This window comes from Coregonus lavaretus, assembly GCF_964263955.1.
Source record: "Coregonus lavaretus genome assembly, chromosome: 1".
NCBI classification, from domain to species: Eukaryota; Metazoa; Chordata; class Actinopteri; order Salmoniformes; family Salmonidae; genus Coregonus; species Coregonus lavaretus.
In genome coordinates this window covers 20773570-20799181 of record NC_139988.1, presented here as the reverse complement: position 1 = coordinate 20799181, position 25612 = coordinate 20773570, and the positions used below count along the sequence as shown (strand labels likewise).

The 25612-nt window shown below is 42.2% G+C and overlaps 1 protein-coding gene and 1 pseudogene across 7 annotated transcripts; both read right to left on the bottom strand.

Annotated features, from left to right (window-relative positions):
* Positions 1 to 1082: 1082 nt before the first annotated feature.
* On the bottom strand, positions 1083 to 19089 carry exoc7 (exocyst complex component 7). 6 transcript variants are annotated; one of them, XM_084166012.1, is made up of 21 exons: positions 18900 to 19052; positions 18452 to 18517; positions 18053 to 18237; positions 17588 to 17693; positions 17121 to 17343; positions 16003 to 16170; positions 14781 to 14792; positions 13280 to 13372; positions 12569 to 12637; positions 10333 to 10478; positions 9694 to 9846; positions 9417 to 9515; positions 9153 to 9215; positions 8948 to 9014; positions 7384 to 7443; positions 5041 to 5161; positions 4651 to 4746; positions 4409 to 4472; positions 2161 to 2202; positions 1821 to 1954; positions 1083 to 1586 (listed from the first exon to the last, which is right to left on the bottom strand). In XM_084166012.1, exons 1-21 carry the CDS (start codon positions 18957 to 18959, stop codon positions 1484 to 1486), a joined length of 2130 nt encoding a protein of 709 aa, XP_084022138.1. In that variant the 5' UTR covers positions 18960 to 19052; the 3' UTR covers positions 1083 to 1483. The 6 variants fall into 6 exon arrangements, with proteins under 6 accessions (XP_084022138.1, XP_084022140.1, XP_084022139.1 ...); XM_084166014.1 differs by lacking the exon at positions 12569 to 12637; XM_084166013.1 differs by lacking the exon at positions 14781 to 14792.
* A 748-nt stretch (positions 19090 to 19837) lies between these two features.
* LOC311124670 (Golgi apparatus membrane protein TVP23 homolog B-like) lies at positions 19838 to 24850 on the bottom strand (annotated as a pseudogene). Its single transcript has 6 exons — positions 24840 to 24850; positions 21366 to 21507; positions 21080 to 21171; positions 20595 to 20748; positions 20175 to 20294; positions 19838 to 19962 (listed from the first exon to the last, which is right to left on the bottom strand). The product of its transcript is annotated as a Golgi apparatus membrane protein TVP23 homolog B-like (transcript).
* Between the last annotated feature and the right edge of the window lie 762 nt (positions 24851 to 25612).

Sequence of the window (25612 nt, the reverse complement as noted above, 5' to 3'; positions counted from 1 at the left end):
CCTACTCAAGAACTTACATATTTTTTTTATAACAAACACTTATTTCCCACTAGCACTGACTTTACTGATATATACTTTGTTGAGGGAAAATGTACTTGATACAATTGTGATGTGCTGTTGTCTCACCAAGCGATCTTAAGATGAATGCACTAATTGTAAGTCGCTCTGGATAAATAACTAAAATGTAAATGTAAAAGAAACTCTTGCAAAGCATGCTGGGTATAAAGAAGAATGGCGCCGGAGAAGATGGCTGCCGTTTTACAGCCCTCTAACCAATTGTACTATTATGTGTGTTTTTCCACGTTATTTGTAATTTATTTTGTACATAATGTTTCTGCCATCGTCTCTTATAACCAAAAAGAGCTTCTGGATATCCCTACTGTTATTTTATTTTACTTCTGCTCTTTTTTTCTCAACACTTTTTTGTTGTTGTTTCATTTTACTTCTTTATTTAAAATAAATGCACTGTTGGTTAAGGGCTGTAAGCAAGTATTTCACTGTAATGTCTGCACTGTTGTATTCGGCGCATGTGGCCAATAAAATTTGATTAGATTATTATTAACGTAGAAGAGCTGAATAATCCTACTCCTCAACCTTCCTATTGCCTCTACCTCTCCAATGCCCATCTCCAAGGTCCTCTAGCCCTCCTCTACGACTGTGATGTGTCAACTCAGTCAAAACATTAGCTAACTCTTGACATGATTAGCATTTTGACGATTTCAGGATGAAGTGTGCGCGGAAGGTAGTATCTTATGAAATGTACAGATCCGGCCATGCAATCCTTGTCATGTAATATGGCTGTATTCATCCAATCTGAACATCTATTCTAGATTAAGCTAATACCTTGAAACAAATGGTTTCAAAGATTAAACTAACTAATAGCTCCGACACCAGAATAACCATCATTTGGAATAAATGACAATAGGACAACAATAAGTGACAACCGGTAATTCTATTCTGTTCACATCTGATAGCTTTTCAATTAGATTAGTTGTTGTTACACAACACACTGACATGTAGCTACTGTACTGTACTGTTATGTAATTGCATTACCCACCTCCAACAAAACAATAACAACATCATCGCAAATCACAGACTTTGCTTTATTAGATTGAGATGCTCATTGATTGGGGGACAACAAGTAAATTACATATAAATACATTATTATATAAAAAAAATAGCATAAAGTATGAGACACCCATAGGGCAGTGGGTGTCTCAGGGGAGGCAGGAGCTCAGGGGTTTATTCAGTAAAACTTTCCAAATGTTGCAGATATAAATAGAATGAATAGAGGTGACAATTCCCTATTTTATCTGACAGACAATCATATCTGTTCTACACAATGCATTTCTATGTGAACGTTACATCCTCCTGAACAAGCCCTAGTTGTAGGGGACCCAGGAGGTTGAGCTGAGTGTTATGAGGGTTGGGGGTGTGGTTACTTGATGGGCGTGGTCAATTGGGCATGGTCAGTGGGCGTGGCTTAGGCTGAGGTATCAAACAGCCTCTCGATCATCTCCTCCACCTGCTCTGGACGATACTTGTGATATTTCTCAGGGTTTTTAGTGAACGAAATGTTGGCGTATCTGTGAAAGAATTCAACATTCATAAATTACAATGTTTTGTGTACATTTACAGCCGTCCTTTCTAACTGAGCTGCGGAGAGAAAGGAAACCCTTTTAGCGAGGTTCTGACTAACAGAAGATAAACGCAGAAAATAAACACATTTCCTACAATTTACAATGGTTACCATCCTTAACAATAAGTGAGAGAGGGGGAGTAACACTGATGTCACAGTAGTGGTGGTGCTTATGACTCACCTCTGTAGGAAGGCCCTGTAGGCCTCCGACACCACTCTCCTCTGGGCATGGCGGATGGCGTCTCTCTGCTCCTTGTCTGGGATGGCCCACACCTTCTGGATCTTACACAGCTCCTCCAGACCGTCGTTGAATCCCTACAGGTCAACCAAGAGAGCAAGAGGTCAGTCCATAAGCATACGTTTAAACCATACGTTCATGGATCTAGAGATTAAATTGAAGGCATTTTAACTGATATGTTGGCACATTTACAGTATCCAATTCATCACTCTTGAATCCTCGGTATATCCTTGGTAGGGATTGAATTTGTTTTGTGTTACCTGTACGCTGTTGGTTATCTTACCTTAAACTTGTCTTTGATCACCTGACGCTCTTTGTCTTTCAGCTGGTGAGAGGGAACATATGGAAGGCCATTTACTTCACACGTACAGATAAAATAGCAAATGTGCACAGCACTGAGTGTACAAAACATTAAGAACTCCTTCCTAATAACAGCCTCAATTCGTCGGGGCATGGATTCTACAAGGTGTCGAAAGCATTCCACAAGGATGCTGGCCCATGTTGACTCCAACGCTTCCCACAGTTGTGTCAAGTTGGCTGGATGTCCTTTGGGTGGTGGACCATTCTTGATACACATGGGAAACTTTTGACTGTGAAAAACCCAGCAGCGTTGCAGTTCTTGAAACAAACCGGTGCGCCTGGCACCTACTAACATACAGTGGGGAAAAAAAGTATTTAGTCAGCCACCAATTGTGCAAGTTCTCCCACTTAAAAATATGAGAGAGGCCTGTAATTTTCATCATAGGTACACGTCAACTATGACAGACAAATTGAGGAAAAAAAATCCAGAAAATCCCATTGTAGGATTTTTTATGAATTTATTTGCAAATTATGGTGGAAAATAAGTATTTGGTCACCTACAAACAAGCAAGATTTCTGGCTCTCACAGACCTGTAACTTCTTCTTTCAGAGGCTCCTCTGTCCTCCACTCGTTACCTGTATTAATGGCACCTGTTTGAACTTGTTATCAGATAAAATACACCTGTCCACAACCTCAAACAGTCACACTCCAAACTTCACAATGGCCAAGACCAAAGAGCTGTCAAAGGACACCAAAAACTAAATTGTAGACCTGCACCAGGCTGGGAAGACTGAATCTGCAATAGGTAAGCAGCTTGGTTTGAAGAAATCAACTGTGGGAGCAATTATTAGGAAATGGAAGACATACAAGACCACTGATAATCTCCCTCGATCTGGGGCTCCACGCAAGATCTCACCCCGTGGGGTCAAAATGATCACAAGAACGGTGAGCAAAAATCCCAGAACCACACGGGGGGACCTAGTGAATGACCTGCAGAGAGCTGGGACCAAAGTAACAAAGCCAACCATCAGTAACACACTACGCCGCCAGGGACTCAAATCCTGCAGTGCGAGACGTGTCCCCCTGCTTAAGCCAGTACATGTCCAGGCCCGTCTGAAGTGCATTTGGATGATCCAGAAGAGGATTGGGAGAATGTCATATGGTCAGATGAAACCAAAATATAACTTTTTGGTAAAAACTCAACTCGTCATGTTTGGAGGACAAAGAATGCTGAGTTGCATCCAAAGAACACCATACCTACTGTGAAGCATGGGGTTGGAAACATCATGCTTTGGGGCTGTTTTTCTGCAAAGGGACCAGGACGACTGATCCGTGTAAAGGAAAGAATGAATGGGGCCATGTATCGTGAGATTTTGAGTGAAACCCTCCTTCCATCAGCAAGGGCATTGAAGATGAAACGTGGCTGGGTCTTTCAGCATGACAATGATCCCAAACACACCGCCCGGGCAACGAAGGAGTGGCTTCGTAAGAAGCATTTCAAGGTCCTGGAGTGGCCTAGCCAGTCTCCAGATCTCAACCCCATAGAAAATCTTTGGAGGGAGTTGAAAGTCTGTGTTGCCCAGCGACAGCCCCAAAACATCACTGCTCTAGAGGAGATCTGCATGGAGGAATGGGCCAAAATACCAGCAACAGTGTGTGAAAACCTTGTGAAGACTTACAGAAAACGTTTGACCTGTGTCATTGCCAACAAATGGTATATAACAAAGTATTGAGAAACTTTTGTTATTGACCAAATACTTATTTTCCACCATCATATGCCAATAAATTCATTAAAAATCCTACAATGTGATTTTCTGGAATTTTTTTCCTCATTTTGTCTGTCATAGTTGACGTGTACCTATGATGAAAATTACAGGCCTCTCTCATCTTTTTAAGTGGGAGAACTTGCACAATTGGTTGCTGACTAAATACTTTTTTTCCCCACTGTACCCCGTTCAAAGGCACTTAAATCTTTTGTCTTGCCCATTCACCCTCTGAATGGCACACATACACAATCCATGTCTCAATTGTCTCAAGGCTTAAAAATCCTTCTTTAACCTGTCTCCTCCCCTTCATCTACACTGATTGAACTGGATTTAACAAGTGACATCAATAAGGGCAATCATAGCTTTCACCTGGATTCACCTGGTCAGTCTGTCATGGAAAGAGCAGTTGTTCATAATGTTTTGTACACTCAGTGTACGTACGCATATCAAGTAAACGGTCTCACCTTGGTTCCCGGTTGGAAGGCAGGCATGTTCCGGTCCATAATATGCTCTGTGACCTTGTACCAGCTAAAGAAAAGCAAGACAAAACAACAGAAAAGGTTAAGAGCTTACTCATAGCATAGCATGTTATGTACGATCACAGGAGATAGTTTACGTAGTGCAGGTACTAGCTAGAGATTCAGGAACATGCTGTAGCTGTAAATGAGAGCGTACCCTGATGCCCTTCAGCCCATGATGTATTTACCTGCGCTGGTATATCTGGATCTGCTGTTCTATCAGCTCTCTGTATGAACTCTCTGCCTTCTTCTGAGTCACCGTCACCAGCTGGATCAGCTCAGACCTGAGGGACGGACACGCACACACACGGTAATATGGTTAAAATAAGATGTGACTATGACAAAGTATATTCTTGCTTTGTGGCATATCAATTCTCTGCCTGGGCATCTGCGTTAGAAAAGGTGTTTGGGTCCGTGGCAATGCGTTTGTTGATTTGTGTTTACTGTAGGCTATATACGTTTGAGTAGCTGATATCAATCGAGTTACTAGTAGTTTTGAAAGATATCAATTGAAATGGTTTGTGTGTGAGGTCGTGCAGGCATGTTGGTGTGATAATAAGGGGATAGCGGGGGTCTACTTCTCCAGGGACTTGAGGATGTAGTTGTAGTTGTTGTGGAGGAAGATGGCACTCAGAGCAGAGTCCTCGTACACCTTGGATTTACTGAGAAGATTCAGCTGCAGGTTCCCCAACACTTTACCTGAGAGAGAAGCGAACCAGATTCAGAATCAGAGCCAAGGACATTCGTAAACTGTGCTTGGTTTGTTCCAACTGTTTGCACATTTGATTCATCTCATTATGGAGATATAATATAAGATATAAGTTTAACTTTATTGTCCTCGAGGGGACGTTTGTCTTGGAGAAAAGTGAAATAATGTGACAGAGATAAATGATACCAAAACAATTCAAAGCTCTGTCCTTTATATACAGTTGAAGTTAGAAGTTTACATGCACCTTAGCCAAATACATTTAAACTCAGTATTTCACAATTCCTGACATTTAATCCTAGTAAAAATTCCCTGTCTTAGGTCAGTTAGGATCACCACTTTATTTTAAGAAATGTCAGAATAATAGTAGAGAGAATGATTTATTTCAGCTTTTATTTCTTTCATCACATTCCCAGTGGGTCAAAAGTTTACATACACTCAATTAGTATTTCGTAGCATTGCCTTTAAATCATTTAACTTGGGTCAAACGTTTCGGGTAGCCTTCCACAATAAGTTGGGTGAATTTTGGCCCATTCCTCCTGACAGAGCTGGTGTAACTGGGTCAGGTTTGTAGGCCTCCTTGCTCACACACGCTTTATCAGTTCTGCCCACACATTTTCTATAGGATTGAGGTCAGGGCTTTGTGATGGCCACTCCAATACATTGACCTTTGTTGTCCTTAAGCCATTTTGCCACAACTTTGGAGGTATGCTTGGGGTCATTGTCTATTTGGAAGACCCATTTGCGACCAAGCTTTAACTTCCTGACTGATGTCTTGAGATGTTGCTTCAATATATCCACATAATTTTCATTCCTCATGATGACATCTATTTTGTGAAGTGCACCAGTCCCTCCTGTATCAAAGCACCCCCACAGCATGATGCTGCCACCCCGTGCTTCACGATTGGGATGGTGTTCTTCGGCTTGCAAGCCGACCCCTTTTTCCTCCAAACATAACGATGGTCATTATGGCCAAACAGTTCTATTTTTGTTTCATCAGACCAGAGGACATTTCTCCAAAAAGTATGATCTTTATCCCGCTGTGCAGTTGCAAACCGTAGTCTGGCTTTTCTATGGCGGTTTTGGAGCAGTGGCTTCTTCCTTGCTGAGCGGCCTTTCAGGTTATGTCGATATAGGACTTGTTTTACTGTGGATATAGATAATTTTGTACCTGTTTCCTCCAGCATCTTCACAAGGTCCTTTGCTGTTGTTCTGTGATTGATTTGCACTTTTCGCACCAAAGAACGTTCATCTCTAGGAGACAGAACGCGTCCCCTTCCTGAGCGGTATGACGGCTGCGTGGACCGATGGTGTTTATACTTGCGTATTATTGTTTGTACAGATGAACGTGGTACCTTCAGGCATTTGGAAATTGCTCCCAAGGATGAACCAGACTTGTAGAGGTCTACAAAAAAATGTCTGTGGTCTTGGCTGATTTCTTTTGATTTTCCCATGATGTTAAGCAAAGAGGCACTGAGTTTGAAGGTAGGCCTTGAAATTCATCCACGGCTACACCTCCAATTGACTCAAATTATGTCAATTAGCCTATCAGAAGCTTCTAAAGCCATGACATCATTTTCTGGAATTTTCCAAGCTGTTTAAAGGCACAGTCAACTTAGTGTATGTAAACTTCTGACCCACTGGAATTGTGATATAGTGAATTATAAGTGAAATAATCTGTCTGTAAACAATTATTGGAGAAATTACTTGTGCATGCACAAAGTAGAGGTCTTAAACGACTTGCCAAAACTATAGTTTGTTAAAAATAAATTTGTGGAGTGGTTGAAAAACAAGTTTTAATGACTCCAACCTAAGTGTATGTAAACTTCCGACTTCAACTGTAGCTACTGTACAGATGGATTACATACAGCATGTATCTTTACTTAAAGGTAGACTCAGCGAGATGACGTAGATGCACAAATTAAACAGCAGTAGTCAATTTCCGCAACAACTAAGAGCGTTGAAGCACGAAGGCTAACCTTCTCCGCTGTTTTGGTCCCGTAGCAACCACCCTGTAGCAGCGTGAAGCAAACTCTTGCACATGCGCAGATACTCTGTGGGACCGTGTGAGAGCAAAATCTTGCATCGCGTTCATTGCAATAACTGCGGTGCTGCTCGTAGCAACGTTAAAACGCTGAGTCTACCTTTAATTAAGCTTTTGATTTTCTTTATTAACATACACATGTACAAATGTATCTTTACTTCCTAAACTTACATATGTAGGTGCTGAGAAGTCTCCTACTGAACTCAGAGCTGCTGGCTGACGAACTGGTCTCTGCAGATTGTAAAACAGCGTTAACATAAGATCTATCGATAACCGTTGAGATACATAATCCACTGTGTTACTGCTAATCCCTCAACTGGGATACAATATCATATCATCTTTCTGTTAATCTCCCATGATCTCTTTTGGGATTTCAATTATTATATTTTTTATTCCTGTTCAAACAACTTATTTCATTAGAGGCGAAAGTTTAATTAAAATTGTAATTTAAAATATATGGGAGAATGTGACTGGCTGGCTGTGTTTCCATGGTAACATGAACAACGCAATTTCCATAATACTGTAAGCGCCTCAGTAGCATGATCCATGTTCCACAGCCTTCACAATCACATAAGGATGCAATACTACTACCCATACTTACTATTGATGTACTTCTGTCAGTGGGTTTTCTGTAACATTACGCATCCATGAACTAAATCCTAAACAACATGTTGATAAAAACCTGAGACCATTCATGCATTCAGAAACGCATTAATGACTCTGTCCTTCCCTACTCCTCTGGTAGTGAAGCACCTGTGAAACCTGTCTTGTGTTTGCTTACCTCGGGGGTCTAAAGGGATATTGTACGTGTCCCCCAGTACTTTAAGGCAAGGCAAAAGAGAAAAAAGAGAGAGAGAAAAGATGAGAGAAGCAAAGTGCAAAAGGTTAGAAAAGATCTGTTAGTGCAGAGTAAGCAAAGTACTGTTAACAGCCAGACAGCGATAGGTAGGGAGTATGGTGGTTTATGGATAAGGGGCATGGGGTGAGGGTATAGGGTATAGGGTCATGGTACCGGGATGCATGAGGGACGGACTAACCCGGGCAGTGGGGGACCCTTTTCATCCTTATTACTGGTAGGATTGGTCTCATTATGACGGTCCATATCTTACCCTCTCTAAGGGTTCAAATGCTGATATATTTGGCCATTGAGGAAGAAATGGTTACCCAGATACTCCCTAGAAAGTGAACAGCCAGTCCATAGTACAGTTTATGGAGTGTCTACGGCCTCCCTCTAGAGGCAGAGAAAGGCAGTGCAGCAGCAAAGGTGAGGACGAGGTGAAGAAGAGGAAGAGGAAGAGGAGAGGAAGAGGTGAAGGAAGTGATGAGTTCAAGTCAGCAACACATTAGAGGAAGTCACAGACACAGGCAGAGGAAGTAGGACCAGAAAGAACTCTGGAGGAGAGAAATGCTGATGTGACGTAACTGGAGAGGAGGAGGATGTCTAGTTTCTATTACAAACATCAGTTGGTGGATACATGGGGACTTCTCCGACAAAGATGGGATGGTCTACTACTACCGTTGCAGAACAGACAAACAACGGACAGACGGAAGCTGGTGGACACTAACAGCAGACCTGGGGCCTGTCCCAAATGGCACCCTATTCCCTATTTGGTGCGCTACTTTTGAACACAACCATATGGGCCCTGGTCAAAAGTAGTGGACCATATAGGGAATAGGGTGCTTTTTGGGACGGGCCCCAGGCCCTAGACGGGACAGTCCACTCAGCCCTCCCTACCTTGAGAGGCCAGCATGGCTCCGGCTGTCTCCTGGAAGTCCAGCAGCTGCTGAAGGAACAGGATGGCCTGGGGAAGAGAGAGAGAGAGAGACCAGGGTGAGGAACTATGTAAGGGATGACGGGATGTGACATGGAGAGGCTAACAGCAACATATACCACTATATAAACTCCAGACTGTATGTCAAGAGGGAGGGTGTTTGTTTACGTTGCTGGTGAGCTCATGGACCGTTCCATCCTTGGGCATGTTGTACTCCTTGTCAGGGTCATTCTGTAATAGAAAAGAGTGATAGACAAATTTGTCTTCAATATTTTTTCTCTCTTACAAGAACACTAGGAGATGCTGGTCCTATTGAATGTCCATACATATTATACTATAAATAGTTTAGGAATAGTTTGTTAATGGGTTCAAGCTGTGTATAGTAGGGATGAAAGAGCTAAGGGGTTATCGGTGGAGGGTAGTTGCTCTTACCTTGATGCTGTCTGCAAACTCCTCCAGGGCTTTGGCTCCGATAGTCTCCATGGAGGTGATGAGGGTAGGCAGCTTGTTCTTTGTACTGGCAGCTGTGCCCTGTAGATACATACCATGAAGGGAAAAGGTAAATTATATCATTAAAAAAACAATATCCTTAATCTTTTTAATACAATTCAATTTTTTGTCCAACGGAAAATTGGCTTTGGCATTACATTTCAGATAGTTTCTTGTCAATTCATATGTCTGCTTAAGTGAGGCCTGTAGGCTACATTACCTGGAGCGTGGAGTCAAAGTCAGGCTTGGTCTGTTTCAGGTGCCTGAGGATGGGGAAAATGGTGAGGACAGCAGAGTAGTCGTGTCTCATGATGGCCCGCCGTGCTGCCGCCACTATGTTGTCGCCCTCCAGCATCAGGTTGTCCAGGGCTTCCTAAGACACAGGAGACCAGACACAGTCACAGGAGGAATCAGCTTCACTGTACATTCTATCAGAGAGCCAATGTCAGAGCCAGTACTTCATGCCACTGTCAACATTCCTATTTTACTTCATTTTACTACTTTTTATTACTTATTTTTGTACTGTTGAGGAGAGCTTGCACGTAAGTATTTCACTGTTCCGTTTACACCCTGTATTCTGTGCAATAAACCTTTGATTTGACAACATTCTCTCTTTGAACACAATCTTGTTATTTGCACAGACACGGTAAACTCAGGAGACCATAGATCATGTTATATTCTTCTTCTTCTGGGTAAGAAATGCCTATTGTTTGCCTGTCTTTGGTTGTGACCTGACCATACAGTGCACTATGATATTACTGTCCTCATCTGACATATGAAAAGGGAGGCAACCAAAAAAAAAAAAAAAATGTAAAATGATAATGGCCTGTCGTTTGCCTGTCTGAGGCGGAGGCCTGACCTGTATGAGGGAGTCAAAGGTCTTCTTCTGGTGGTGTTCAGGGATGATCTCTGTGAGCAGGGCGTATTCGCTCTGGGCCAGCTTCACAAAGGCACTGATGCAGTGGATGTAAGAGTCGATCTCTATGTCCAGGACATCATCCTTCCCTGAGGGGCACACGGTGAGGTCAGTTAGGGGACAGGGTGGAGAGGGGATTTGGTGGACCAGGGGCATTAGGCAGGTTACAATAATACCATCAATCCTGACTGAGAACTATGACTGTCTAGATATGTGTATTTACAACATGTTTACTTGATGTGCTACTCTTCTATGAATGGCGTTTTCCCCAACAAGGGAGATAAATATTGGGCATGTACTTGTCCCAAATGATATTCGTGGTCAAAAGTTTTGAGAATGACACAAATACTAATTTTCACGAAGTCTGCTGCCTCAGTTTTAATGATGGCAATTTGCATATACTCCAGAATGTTATGAAGAGTGATCAGATTAATTACAATTAATTGCAAAGTCCCTCTTTGCCATGAAAATGAACTTAATCCCAAAACAACATTTCCACTGCATTTCAGCCCTGCCACAAAAGGACCAGCTGACATCATGTCAGTGATTCTCTCGTTAACACAGGTGAGAGTGTTGACGAGGACAAGGCTGGAGATCACTCTGTCATGCTGATTGAGTTAGAATAACAGACTGGAAGCTTTAAAAGGAGGGTGGTGCTTGAAATCATTGTTCTTCCTCTGTTAACTATGGTTACCTGCAAGGAAACACGTGCCGTCATCATTGCTTTGCACAAAAAGGGCTTCACAGGCAAGGATATTGCTGCTAGTAAGATTGCACCTAAATCAACCATTTATCGGATCATCAAGAACTTCAAGGAGAGAGGTTCAATTGTTGTGAAGAAGGCGTCAGGGCGCCTAAGAAAGTCCATCAAGCGCCAGGACTGTCTCCTAAAGTTGATTCAGCTGCGGGATCGGGGCACCACCAGTGCAGAGTGCTCAGGAATGGCAGCAGGCAGGTGTGAGTGCATCTGCACCCACAGTGAGGCGAAGACTTTTGGAGGATGGCCTGGTGTCAAGAAGGGCAGCAAAGAAGCCACTTCTCTCTAGGAAAAACATCAGGGACAGACAGATATTCTGCAAAAGGTACAGGGATTGGACTGCTGAGGACTGGGGTAAAGTCATTTTCTCTGATGAATCCCCTTTCCGATTGTTTGGGGCATCCGAAAAACACCTTGTCCGGAGAAGACAAGGTGAGCGCTACCATCAGTCCTGTGTCATGCCAACAGTAAAGCATCCTGAGACCATTCATGTGTGGGGTTGCTTCTCAGCCAAGGGAGTGGGCTCACTCACAATTTTGCCTAAGAACACAGTCATGAATAAAGAATGGTACCAACACATCCTCCGAGAGCAACTTCTCCCAACCCTCCAAGAACAGTTTGGTGACAACCAATGCCTTTTCCAGCATGATGGAGCACCTTGCCATAAGGCAAAAGTGATAACTAAGTGGCTCTGGGAACAAAACATCGACATTTTGGGTCCATGGCCAGGAAACTCCCCAGACCTTAATCCCATTGAGAACTTGTGGTCGATCCTCAAGAGGCGAGTGGACAAACAAAAACCCACAAATTCTGACAAACTCCAAGCATTGATTATGCAAGAATTGGCTGCCATCAGTCAGCATGTGGCCCAGAAGTTAATTGACAGCATGCCAGGGCGGATTGCAGAGGTCTTGAAAAAGAAGGGTCAACACTGCAAATACTGACTCTTTGCATAAACTTAATGTAATTGTCAATAAAAGCCTTTGACACTTATGGAATGCTTGTAATTATACTTCAGTATACCATAGTAACATCTGACAAAAATATCTCATAACACTGAAGCAGCGAACTTTGTGAAGACCAATATTTGTGTCATTCTGAAAACGTTTGACCACAACTGTATTTCAAAAGCAAAATGGAGAATGGCAGTAGGGGAAAATTTACTTCACATTGATATAAAGTGACATTACCTGACCAGTATATTAGCTGAAAGGAACCACTGGCTACTATGACCATTGACATTCGACAAGGGTTTTTAAACAATAATAGCTAACTTTTTAACTGTCAGCACATATCCATTGGCTTCCATAGCTGTCAATGGATGTGTGCTGAAACTGGTATCACATCCACGGGCTTGAATACTGGTGGGTGTCTCTTGTTCCCCATACTGGACATTTTGGAGCAAACTTCCCCCTTACTCACCTGCTGCTGCCCCATGCTTGTCGGTCAGGGCGTCTGACTGGTGTTTGACCCGCTGGTCATGATCGTGACCTGATGGGTGGGGGGGTATAGTCATGGAACCAGGCTCACTCCTGGGGCCTATAGGCCGAGTGGTAAGCCTGGGACTCGCCTAGAAACATATACCGACCACCAAGCACCCAGCGGGGAAAGCAGAGAACACCCATGTTGGGGGGCAGGGGGTGGTCAGGGGGACCAGTGTGTTTGTGCGTTTGTTTGACCTGTGTCTGAGATAGTTAGTGGATGTTATAGCTTTTACAGGACCCAGATTTACAAGACTTTGAAAGCCAAAAGTCACACCAGTTTTAGACCTGCTGCAGTTCTAACATGTATTATGTGTTGTATGTAAAGTTTTGATACCAAAGACTACATTTCAAATGTGGTATATTTCTGGGCAGCTAAAAAGGAGTTATAACATTCACCTTATACTGAAGATGAAACATTTGAATTACCACTATATTTGTATCCATTAAACAACATAACTTTTATATTATTTGCAGCGTCTAACAGCCAATGTGACTCTGAAGAGGTTCCTGTGTGTCTGTTGTTTAACAAAAAGAACAAGTTAACCTGGACAAGAGCAACAGACCAGTAACCCCAGTACACTGGCAAAGAGAGAGAGAGAGAGAGAGAGCACGACATCGAAGAGAAGACAACAAAGCCAGGGTGCGTTACCTTCCAAAGGAGTGAGGTTAGAGCCCCCCTTTTTCCCATCCAGACCATGCTGAGAGTACTGTTTGAGAAGGTTCTGAGCCTTGCGAATGGTCCCTTCTCCCACAGAGTGACACACAGACACAATCCAGGGGTCCACAGAGAAGAAAAGAAGATAGAGAAACGAAGTAGGAAAGGGGGAAGAGAGACGAGAGGACGAGAGCTAGGAAGTGTGATGAAGATACACCAACACCACATCCCTCCACCACCACCAATCATCCCAGAACGGAGTGAGAAGAGATGTGGGGGGGGGGGGGGGCGGAGCAATGGGAACCATGGCCTAGCTCCGCTACTATACAATATAGAACTAAAACTACAATGTAGAACTACAGCTAGATAAACACACTATGATGGGTGAGCTGAAGCACACTCCACCAGCAAGGTAACAAAAAGAGAATGTACAGGTTAGGTTCATTATACAAACAAATAAAACAGCCATCAGAATGAACAATACATTCATTTCAGCATTGTTATTATGGACATTCACTACCACTACTACTGTTATAACATTAATGTAGCTTTGGTGAGTCAAATTGTTACATGGTTATATGTTTTAGATCTTATAGATTCATACAAAAGCATGAGTTAATACAAACAGAAAGAGAGCAAGTTAAACAGTACACAATTATGACTTGGATTAGTGTGTTAGTAAGCATGTGATGCATTATTAGTAATATCAATTAAGTGGGAGACAGAATAGAAATAATGATTAAGAAATATGTCTACGTAGAAATGTCTGAAACAATTATTTTCCTCAACCTATGCTTTGCCTATGATGTTTTTAATTCTAGCAATGTAAGCTATTATTGAGCTAAAAAAAAGTATAAATTATAATAGAATTGAATGTAAGCCATGTAGCAAATGCATTGTTATAGCATAGGAGCATTTTGTTGTCTGATGTTGCAGGCCATGTGGTTAAATTACTTCTAAATCAAGCAGTATAAATATTTTCATGTTCTGCAATTGGCTGATTGTGATGGAGAAAATGTTAGCTTTTCAGGTTTGTCAATATAAAACATCTATAAACTACCTTTAAAAACGGTATAACGTTCTATATTGGTTGCAGAGCAGTCACAATACACACATCAACTACAAGATTAAGCACAACACCCCAAACACTGCTGGCAAACACCAAAGAAACTGCAAAACTGGGAGGTCAAAACAATGACATGCAAGATGCTTCTGTCAAGTCTGCCTCTACCTCCTGTCTCCAACTACATCTAGAAACCTCATTGGAGGTGACCAACTAACCTAAGTGACGAAAACAACAAACACTATCAATCACTCTGAATAGGCGAGTGGTAGCATAACTGTTTCCACATCAGATGGCATGATTCTAGTTCACGGTGTTCTGGTCACCGACTACGGCACACTCGTTTGTGGTGAAATGTGGCGTCCAGTTAACAGAAGCAAGTGATGGTAACAAGACGATAGAGAGAGACTACACTAAAGCTTTTGTCTTTACCTGGGATGTAGACTGTCAGCATCATCATCATCACAATACACATGAGGATTATAAAACAAGAGGAAAGGAAGAGGGGTTAGTCGGTGTCATGACAACGAGAGAGAAGGCAAAATCACAGGAACATAGTCTATGTCCCAAATGGCACCCTATTCCTTACATAGTGCACTACTTTTGACCAGAGCCCTATGGACCCTGGTCAAAAGCAGTGTACTATATAGGGAATAGGGTACCATTTGGGGTGGTGAGGGACACTGTCATCCATTAAAGAGGCTGATGATAATAGAGAAGTTCGGTAGTCGTAATGAGAATGATGAATCATGCTCTCAGTGATTGTGGAAGACACTTGAAACAGAATAGAATTACGCAAGAAAGGGGGAACTATAACCAACCATCTGATTCAGAATGTTCAGACCAGAAGGACATTCTTAAGTGTGTGAGCTGTCTGAAATTGTATTACAGTGTATGATAATAGATTATCTTGATCATGTTGATATCTACACTGAGTGTACAAAATATTAGGAACACCTTCCTAATATTGAGTTGCACCCCCTTTTGCCCTTAGAACAGCCTTAATGCGTCGTGGCATGGACTCTACAAGGTGTCAAAAGCGTTCTACAGGGATGCTGGCCCATGTTGACTCCAATGCTTCCCACAGTTGTGTAAAGTTGGCTGGATGTCCTTTGGGTGGTGGACCATTCTTTATACACACGGGAAACTGTTGAAGGGGAGAAAAACCCAGCAGTGTTGCTGTTCATGACACACTCAAACCAGTGCGCCTGGCACCTACTACCATACCCCGTTCAAAGGCACTTCAATCTTTTGTCTTGCCCATTCACCCTCTGAATGGCACACATACACAATCCATGTCTCAATTGTCTCAAGGCTTAAAGATCCTTCTTTAACCTGTCTCCTCCCCTTCATCTACATTGATTGAAATGGATTTAACAAGCCACATCAATAAAGGATCATAGATTTCACCTGGATTCACCTGGTCAGTCTGTCATGTAAAGAGCATAATGTTTTGTACACTCAGTGTATATTCCTGTCTGTGGTGACTGTGATGAAGTAATGCATTCTGTGAATTTGTGGTAGATTTTAACCTGTTTGTGGTGGGTATGATTTTAGTATATGAATGAGAGTGATAGTGACACTGTAGCTATGGCTGTAGAAGAACCGTCATGGAGGCACAGCAGAGTGTACCGGGCCGCAGCAGGGCACTGACCTGGTCTCTTGGGGGCCTTCTTAGTGGGCGTGTCCTTGCGTTTGGTCTGCACGGCGGGCGAGTAGAGAATGCCAGAAGAGGCAGAACTCTTCCGGAAGTGGTCTTTCAGACCCTTGATGGAACGGTCCAGCTGATTGGAGCGGATCTGGAAGTACACGTTCATAAAGTCTGCAGGGCAGAGAGGAGATGTGGTCAAGAGGAGAGGACAACTATCATACAGAAATATGGTTATGAAATCTACATCTATGTTAGGAGCAGGTTTTGAGTACAACTGTTGAGCATAATCATCAGTATGCAGAGGTAGAGAAGAGGTGGTCAAAACTGGACGACAACCACCATAAAACCCATAATTATGAAATTGACAAGGGTGTGGTAGGTTTTGAGTACATCAATACAAGGAAAATGTTTTCAACTGATGAGCTATACCACTTTTGAGCATAATTATGTTGTGTGCTGACTGTGAGAAGGGAAAAGTCTAAACGGGATCCTTGGGACGTCCCAACTCTGATGTCACCCCACTGAAGTTGAAATTGAAAACTGTTAGGGTTAAGTAAGGGGTATGGTTAGGTTTATGGTAGGGGTTAAGGTTAGGGTTTAGGGTAGGGGTGTCCCAAGGATCCCAGCTAGCACTAACCCTGAGAGAAGGGGCATCTAGTCTGAGCTAGTCTGTTTCTACAACTTACAGTACCAGAGGGCGAGGTGGAGTGATGCTGTTAGGGATCTCATCTGACCCTATCCACCATCCTGCTACTGCTCTTCCTGTTGGCTGACTGAATCATCTTCCTCAGAATCATCATCCTCCTCACTGACACTGGCTTCATCTGAGTGACCTGTACTGCAATCTCCTATTGCCCTGTTATCTCTCCTCAACATGTCATCCACATAACATCTACATAATAGCATTAGCTCTACACTTATGTACTGTAAAATAGAATCAGCATCCTTTGAAAAGTAACCGATGACACCTTCAAACATGAAGCGGACATCAATGGAAGAGTGAGTGCATTTCATGTACAGCACAAGTATCCTGGTTGTGTCCGTACTCCAAGGGACTACACAAAAGGAGAAATGACTGGGGACAGATATCAGTGATACTGTGTAAAGAGTGGGTGATCTACCCTGGTTGCGTCCATACTCCACCAGCCAGCCAGATATACAGATGATATCCTGTAGTACGGCCTCAGGGAGGTGTTCTAGAGTCACCTCCTCCTGAACCTCCAGCTCCTCATCTACAGTGATGGCATCCAGGATCAAGATGGGAGGAACAGGCTTACTGTAGCGGGTCAGCAGACCACGGAACTCAGCCTCCAGCAGCTCCTTACCCTTCTCAAACCGTGCTTTCTGTAGCAAAAAGTACAGTGAAACAAGTAGTTAATGTTGAGAATGTATTGTTATTGATAACAGGAGGAATGAGATTAGAGGGAGTGACAGAGAAAGACAGACAGGATGAGAGAGAGAGAGAGAGAGAAAGAGAGAGAGAGAGAGAGAGAGAGAGAGAGAGGGGGGATGAAAGAGAGAAAGAAGAGAGAAAGAAGAGAGAGAAAGAAAAACAAGAGCTAGTGAGAGAGATATTTGAGTACTGTACCACTGTGTTGAGCTCAGGGCTATCTGGGTTGTTGTCCTGAAAGTACTCAACAGCTTTCTGGATCTTGGCGATGCAGGCCAGGTACTCATCTAGTCTGCCTGTTGGCCTGGAACGTAGAAACATAGCACCAGGTATTAGCTTTGGTCTGTTAGCTAGTAGTTAACAGCACCACTTATAGTACTCTCTACTCCAACACAGGTAGCAATAGGACAGCAATAGGACAATGCTGAATAAAATATGTTGACTGTCATATCATGGAAGACTAAATCCAAGAATAATAGAATAATAGTTAAGTAGAGAGCGATAATATAAATAGAGCCTTACGGAGACTTTTGGGTCAAAACGTTACACTCAATAAAACTGTGTGAGCATTCAACAGCGTGCAGCTGTCTATCTTTATTTCTTTACAAATGTAAATAGATGCCAGTCTCTCTCTCTGTCCCTGGAGCCCAGTCTGACTCTCACCCCTCTCTGATGATCTTGTCAGTGTCCTTGGCTACATGGTAATAACTGATGACATGGTCCATGCAGGACAGGGTCTTATCCACGTTCTCCTGAAGCCTCTGTAGGTTCTCTGTCTGCTTGTGTACTGGGATGATGGAGTTCTCCAGCTGCATCAGACGACTCTCAAACGATGACAAGATGGACACCTACATGGGAGCAGGAGTGGGTCGCAGAAAGAGTCAGCAGTAAACGAACCGTTTATGTGGAACAACTAGGCCTACATTTCAAGAGTACAGTACATATGACAATGTCAGGAAATAGTTGGCTGGAAAGGAACCGTTGACTTTTGTATTCACCAACTATATGAAATGATATTTCTAAGAGTATTGGGTGGGAAACGAGTGCCAACCTGCCACATACCATTCCTTTAGTCAGCTGATCACTCTTCTCCATATTCTCTCGGATGAAGGACAGGGTTTCCTGTTCCTGTTATTCATAGAGGGAATGAACGAATTATGACAACAGCAGCCGAGAGGCAGGATAGGGACAGGGATGTGTACAATAAAGCCTAGCTTGGCTATGTTGGAACATCTGCTTATCAACCATTCCTAGTGTAACGTTACAGGTCTGAGAACGCTGATCAAAGAAAAACGCCTCTGAGTGGCTGTGTTACGACAGGTCAAGTCTGGTATTACTGTGCAGTGTATACTTGTAAACTCATTTGGACAAATTACACTTATAACATGCATAGAGAGGACGACATGTAATAGCTAGAGTCAAATGTTGTAAAGATTAGCTAGTAAATAACGCTAGCTAACTGGCTAGAGATTTCTCCCATTTCCTTCCCTTCCCATTTCCTGAAACCGACCTGCTTTAGTTTCTCCTCTATCTCCCTCTTCCTCGCGGACGCATCCTCGGTCGGAATCATCCTGCGTGTTTGTGGCAAAAGTGGATACAGAAGAAAGGCCACCAATATCGAAAATATAATAGCAAAAGCTATTCAACAAAATAATAACAATGACCCCCAGATTCTCATCGGCTGGGGCGGGGCAATCAACACGAGATCGCTTCCGTATCCGTCTTCTTCACATCAGTCATGAACAGCGGCCATCGTTGTTGTGGCAGAAAACTTCGCAATAATGTACCACAAGGTGTCTCTGTCGATCCTAACATTTGTGGCGCACTGGACCTAATTTATGACCAACATGCACGACTGATGAAAGTAGGCTTATGAGTTACTTTACTGATTCAAATATGACACATCATTTAATTTAATAAAAATACCTTCCCATTAAGTTCCCATGAGTAAAACTATACAACAGAAGGGGTGTAATGTTCCTGTGTGTACTATTTGACCCCACACATCAAATTAAAATGAAAGATTTCAGATTCCAGAAAGTTTAGTTGTGTAGAACGCACTTCATGAAGTAAATCCAGAATAATTGAAAAACACACAGCTCATTTAGGAAATGTTATAAATGTATTTGCACAAAAAGATGCCTCACATATTTTTTTGTTTGACATAAATAACTATTTACACGTGAACTTGATATTATATATTGCTTTACAACCATCAGTTTTATACAGGCAACATGTTTGTATAATACAAGTCAGAAACAACATTTCACTGTATTGTATAAATTCTAGGAATAATATGCAAAACAACAAATAAAACAGATAAAGGATTGCTTTGAGTCAGTATAGCTACAGTGGAAACGCACAGACCTATCTAGAAATGATCCTTTAACTGACTTGAAATGGTATCCAAATTTGAAAACTCTTCAAAGGTAAGCAATGTCACAAAAGGTTTCTATTATGCATTAGTTTCTAGTAAAACTCCAGGTAAACTGTAGCATTCAGAATAATGCAAACATAAGTTAAAATCTTAGATCAGTCGGCCTTCTCTATGACTCTTCTTGTTTAGTCATTGCCTGTCAGAGAGAAAACACACAAAACAAAAACACAACATTAGATATGCACACAAAATCCTGATTTAAATAAATACAGACAATTCTTGTCCATTTCAGGACATTTGCATCTCAATTGTCCATCCTTCTTCCGAAGTGTGTCAGGGAGATTTCAAGTGAACACTTCTGGAAATGGATGGAGAATCGGGATGCAGACTATGCATTCGAAAAGTTACCCGTTTAAGAAACTGCCGTCCAAAATAGTTAGTAGCCATGTTCTTCAAACCGCCCACTTTACAGCGAACACATCCATACAGGTTAGCCCCCTGTAGCACAACGCCCATGATGACCACGGCCTGGGTGGAGGAGAGAGGTATGAGATTATAAGAACAGGGCCTTTATGGCTGACATCGGTGCAACACCATCATAGTGAGAGAGCACTGGCAAAGCTAAAAATGAACCAGCCCACTTCATCTTGAAAGAAGAGGGTGTTGATGAGGAATGTGAGCAGGGATGCCTTACACAGTTTGACAATGAAGCAATCTCCACAAATTGAGAGAAAACTGGCAAAGCTAAGAACTAACAATTAAGTCAAGCTGTGTGTTGACACCCAATTGAAATTCACTTTAAAATAAAATGGACTGGATTTGACTAACCAGCCATTTGACCTTGAAGGAGAAGAGTGTGCTGAAGACAAAGAAGACCCAGATGACTGGACACATGACCAGGCCCAACCAGAAGACCCAGATGACTGGACACATGACCAGGCCCAACCAGAAGATCCTCTGACACCAGCTGCTTCGAATTCCCCCGAGGCTGATGGGAAAGAGAGGTTATTCTCACATCTGTGGATGCCAACTTGCTTGTTGACCAAGTAAGTATTGGGTAAATTCTAGGATTGAGGGTTATAATGCTTTGAGTGTATCCAAAAGAAAGTACACCTCAAGATTGGGAGAGACCACATGTATATACAATAGATGGAGTCAGATATTACTAACTAATAGGCTTTGTAATGACACCAAAATCCAAAGTTGATACAGCCTATGGAACTAGGTTTTACCCCTACAGAAGAAGGTAGTTCAGTGGAGGGCATTTAGTTACTGCATTTAGTTACAGAAGGACTGGGATGTGTGTGATCTACCTTTCTGGACTCAAACACACCCAGTGGCTTTTTCCATTGTTATCCACCTGGTTCCACCACCTCAGGCCCACCATCAACCGCCCAGTGATGTTCTGAAATATGGTAGAGGAGTCAATACATCATTAGGTCACTTACTTAAAACCAAAGAGACAGAGGGTTGACAATATTTACACTTGTTATACTGATATTCTATTGGTCTTCTATTGCGGTTCTATTGCTGTTATATTACTATTCTTTTCTATTACTATTCTATTGGTGTTTTGTTCTATTACTCTTTAGGGCTTACCTTAACGGTCCAGAAGTCAGCTGACAGGAAGATGATGATGGTGACCATACAGGCAATGAAGCTACTGCTGAGGAGCTCACAGAGCAGGTACACCAAGATAGCACTCACTCTGAGGAACAGGTGGAAGAAGGCCACTGGATGCCTGGAAAACATGGTATGAACATAAACATTTCACGTTTTTCTCAGCAAATACAGTTAAGTTGAATGGGTCTGTGGCTTGTATTAAGGGTTGAGAGCCATTGCATTGTACAATTTTCTGGCTGAGCCACTGAGTACAATGCTGAACCAAATTACTTGATTTGAGTCTTCTTTGACTATCCTGCTCTGCATCAAACAGGGGGACGTCATCATCATGGTTGTCATCCTACAAACATAGGGAAGAAAACATTCATGAAAACGTTCAGAAAACATCATGTATGTACATATACTTACCTGGAGTGCCTGAGGGTGACGCTGTTACTAATTAGTACATGTGATCATCTGTACTTGCACTTGACCCATGACATCTGATAAACTTTGTTATTTTACCCGTATCCCTGCCTCATTGTGCTAATATATTACAATTATTCCATACATGTGAAAATGCTATAATCTGCTTAGCTCATCCACTGCTATTACAGTAACACCCGTTACCTACCAGTGTGTGATAGCCACTTAGCTAGCAACTTAACTAACCTCACTAGCTTGATATTGATGTTTTAGTGTTCATGATTTGTTAGATGACTATTGTCATAAAATAACACGTTTGTTAAATAGGCCTAACATGTAAATTAAACCTAGCTAACGTTAGCATGCAAGCTAGCTAACTTTTCTGCATGGGAAGTTTATGTTATAATGTTAGCACTGAGGCGGTGCGCTCTAGTAGGAAATCCAATGTGTGCAGCTCACCCTGCACTAACATAAATAACATGAAAATATCTACTTCTGCTAAGCTTCCTAGTAAAGCAATGAAAACAAGTAAGCATTGCTGAAGATAAGTGCTCAAGATAGCCCACGTTAACATACAGTTGAAGTCGGAAGTTTACATACACTTAGGTAGGAGTCATTAAAACTAGTTTTTCAACCACTCCACAAATTTCTTGTTAACAAACTATAGTTTTGGCAAGTCGGTTAGGACATCTATTTTGTGCATGACACAAGTAATTTTTCCAACAATTGTTTACAGACAGATTATTTCACTTATAATTCACTGTATCACAATTCCAGTGGGTCAGAAGTTTACATACACTAAGTTGACTGTGCCTTTAAACAGTTTGGAAAATTCCAGAAAATGATGTCATGGCTTTAGAAGCTTCTGATAGGCTAATTAACATCATTTGAGTGTACCTGTGGATGTATTTCAAAGCCTACCTTCAAACTCAGTGCCTCTTTGCTTGACATATGGGAAAATTAAAAGAAATCAGCCAACACCTCAGAAACAAATGTGTAGACCTCCAGAAGTCTGGTTCATCCTTGTGAGCAATTTCCAAACACCTGAAGGTAGCACGTTCATCTGTACAAACAATAATATGCAAGTATAAACACCATGGGACCACGCTCAGGAAGGAGACGCGTTCTGTCTCCTAGAGATTAACGTACTTTGGTGCAAAAAGTGCAAATCAATCCCAGAACAACAGCAAAGGACCTTGTGAAGATGCTGGAGGAAACAGGTACAAAAGTATCTATATCCACAGTAAAACGAGTCCTATAGCGACATAACCTGAATGGCCGCTCAGCAAGGAAGAAGCCACTGCTAAAAAAAACGGCATATAAAAGCCAGACTACGGTTTGAAACTGCACATGGGGACAAAGATCGTACTTTTTGGAGAAATGTCCTCTGGTCTGATGAAACAAAAATAGAATTGTTTGGCCATAAAGCCCATCGTTATGTTTGGAGGAAAAAGGGGTTGGCTTGCAAGCCGAAGAACACCATTCCAACCGTGAAGCACGGGAGTGGCAGCATCATGCTGTGGGGGTGCTTTGCTGCAGGAGGGACTGGTGCATTTCACAAAATAGATGGCATCATGAGGAAGGAAAATTATGTGGATATATTGAAGCAACATCTCAAGGCATCAGTCAGGAAGTTAAAGCTTGGTCGCAAATGGGTCTTCCAAATGGACAATGACCCCAAGCATCAATCAATCAATTTTATTTTATATAGCCCTTCTTACATCAGCTAATATCTCGAAGTGCTGTACAGAAACCCAGCCTAAAACCCCAAACAGCTAGTAATGCAGGTGTAGAAGCACGGTGGCTAGGAAAAACTCCCTAGAAAGGCGAAAACCTAGGAAGAAACCTAGAGAGGAACCAGGCTATGAGGGGTGGCCAGTCCTCTTCTGGCTGTGCCGGGTGGAGATTATAACAGAACCATGCCAAGATGTTCAAAAATGTTCATAAGTGACAAGCATGGTCAAATAATAATCAGGAATAAATCTCAGTTGGCTTTTCATAGCCGATCATTAAGAGTTTGAAAACAGCAGGTCTGGGACAGGTAGGGGTTCCATAACCGCAGGCAGAACAGTTTAAACTGGAATAGCAGCAAGGCCAGGCGGACTGGGGACAGCAAGGAGTCACCACGGCCGGTAGTCCCGACGTATGGTCCTAGGGCTCAGGTCTCTCAGTTGGCTTTTCATAGCCGATCATTAAGAGTTGAAAACAGCAGGTCTGGGACAGGTAGGGGTTTCGTAGCCGCAGGCCGAACAGTTGAAACTGGAATAGCAGCAAGGCCAGGCGGACATACTTCCAAAGTTGTGGCAAAATGGTTTAAGGACAACAAAGTCAAGGTATTGGAGTGGTCATCACAAAGCCCTGACCTCAATCCTATAGAACATTTCTGGGCAGAACTGAAAAAGCGTGTGGGAGCAAGGAGGCCTACAAACCTGACTCAGTTACACCAGCTCTGTCAGGAGGAATGGGCCAAAATCATTGTAGGAAGCTTGTGGAAGGCTACCCGAAACGTTTGACCCAAGTTAAACAATTTAAAGGCAATGCTACCAAATACTAATTGAGTGTATGTACACTTTTGACCCACTGGGAATGTGATGAAAGAAATAAAAGCTGAAAGAAATCATTCTCTCTACTATTATTCTGACATTTCACATTCTTAAAATAAAGTGGCGATCCTAACTAGATGTCCTAACCGACTTGCCAAAACTATAATTTGTTTACAAGAAATTTGTGGAGTGGTTGAAAAACGAGTTTTAATGACTCCAACCAGTGTATGTAACTTCCGACTTCAACTGTAGCTTCAGAAAGAAGGTTCATGAAATCAATAATTTGCTAGTAACAGATTATATTCAAATTTTGCCTATCTCTGAAATTCACTTAGAAAATACCTTTGATGATACAGTCGTACCAATACAAGGTTATAACATTTACAGTAAATACAGAAATACCAATGGTGGAGGTGTTGCTGTTTATATTCAGAACCACATTCCTGTAAAGCTCATGTTAAATATTGTTGAAGTAATATGGCTACAGGTTCATCTACCTCACCTGAAGCCCATTCTTGCGCTAACAGTCAGTATCTGGATAACATGTGTGAAATGCTTGATAATGTATGTGATATCAACAGAGAGGCATACAGTGGGGGAAAAAAGTATTTAGTCAGCCACCAATTGTGCAAGTTCTCCCACTTAAAAGATGAGAGAGGCCTGTAATTTTCATCATAGGTACACGTCAACTATGACAGACAAATTGAGAAAAAAATATCCAGAAAATCACATTGTAGGATTTTTTATGAATTTATTTACAAATAATGGTGGAAAATAAGTATTTGGTCACCTACAAACAAGCAATATTTCTGGCTCTCACAGACCTGTAACTTATTCTTTAAGAGGCTCCTCTGTCCTCCACTCGTTACCTGTATTAATGGCACCTGTTTGAACTTGTTATCAGTATAAAAGACACCTGTCCACAACCTCAAACAGTCACACTCCAAACTCCACTATGGCCAAGACCAAAGAGCTGTCAAAGGACACCAGAAACAAAATTGTAGACCTGCACCAGGCTGGGAAGACTGAATCTGCAATAGGTAAGCAGCTTGGTTTGAAAAAATCAACTGTGGGGAGCAATTATTAGGAAATGGAAGACATACAAGACCACTGATAATCTCCCTCGATCTGGGGCTCCACGCAAGATCTCACCCCGTGGGGTCAAAATGATCACAAGAACGGTGAGCAAAAATCCCAGAACCACACAGGGGGACCTAGTGAATGACCTGCAGAGAGCTGGGACCAAAGTAAGAAAGCCTACCATCAGTAACACAC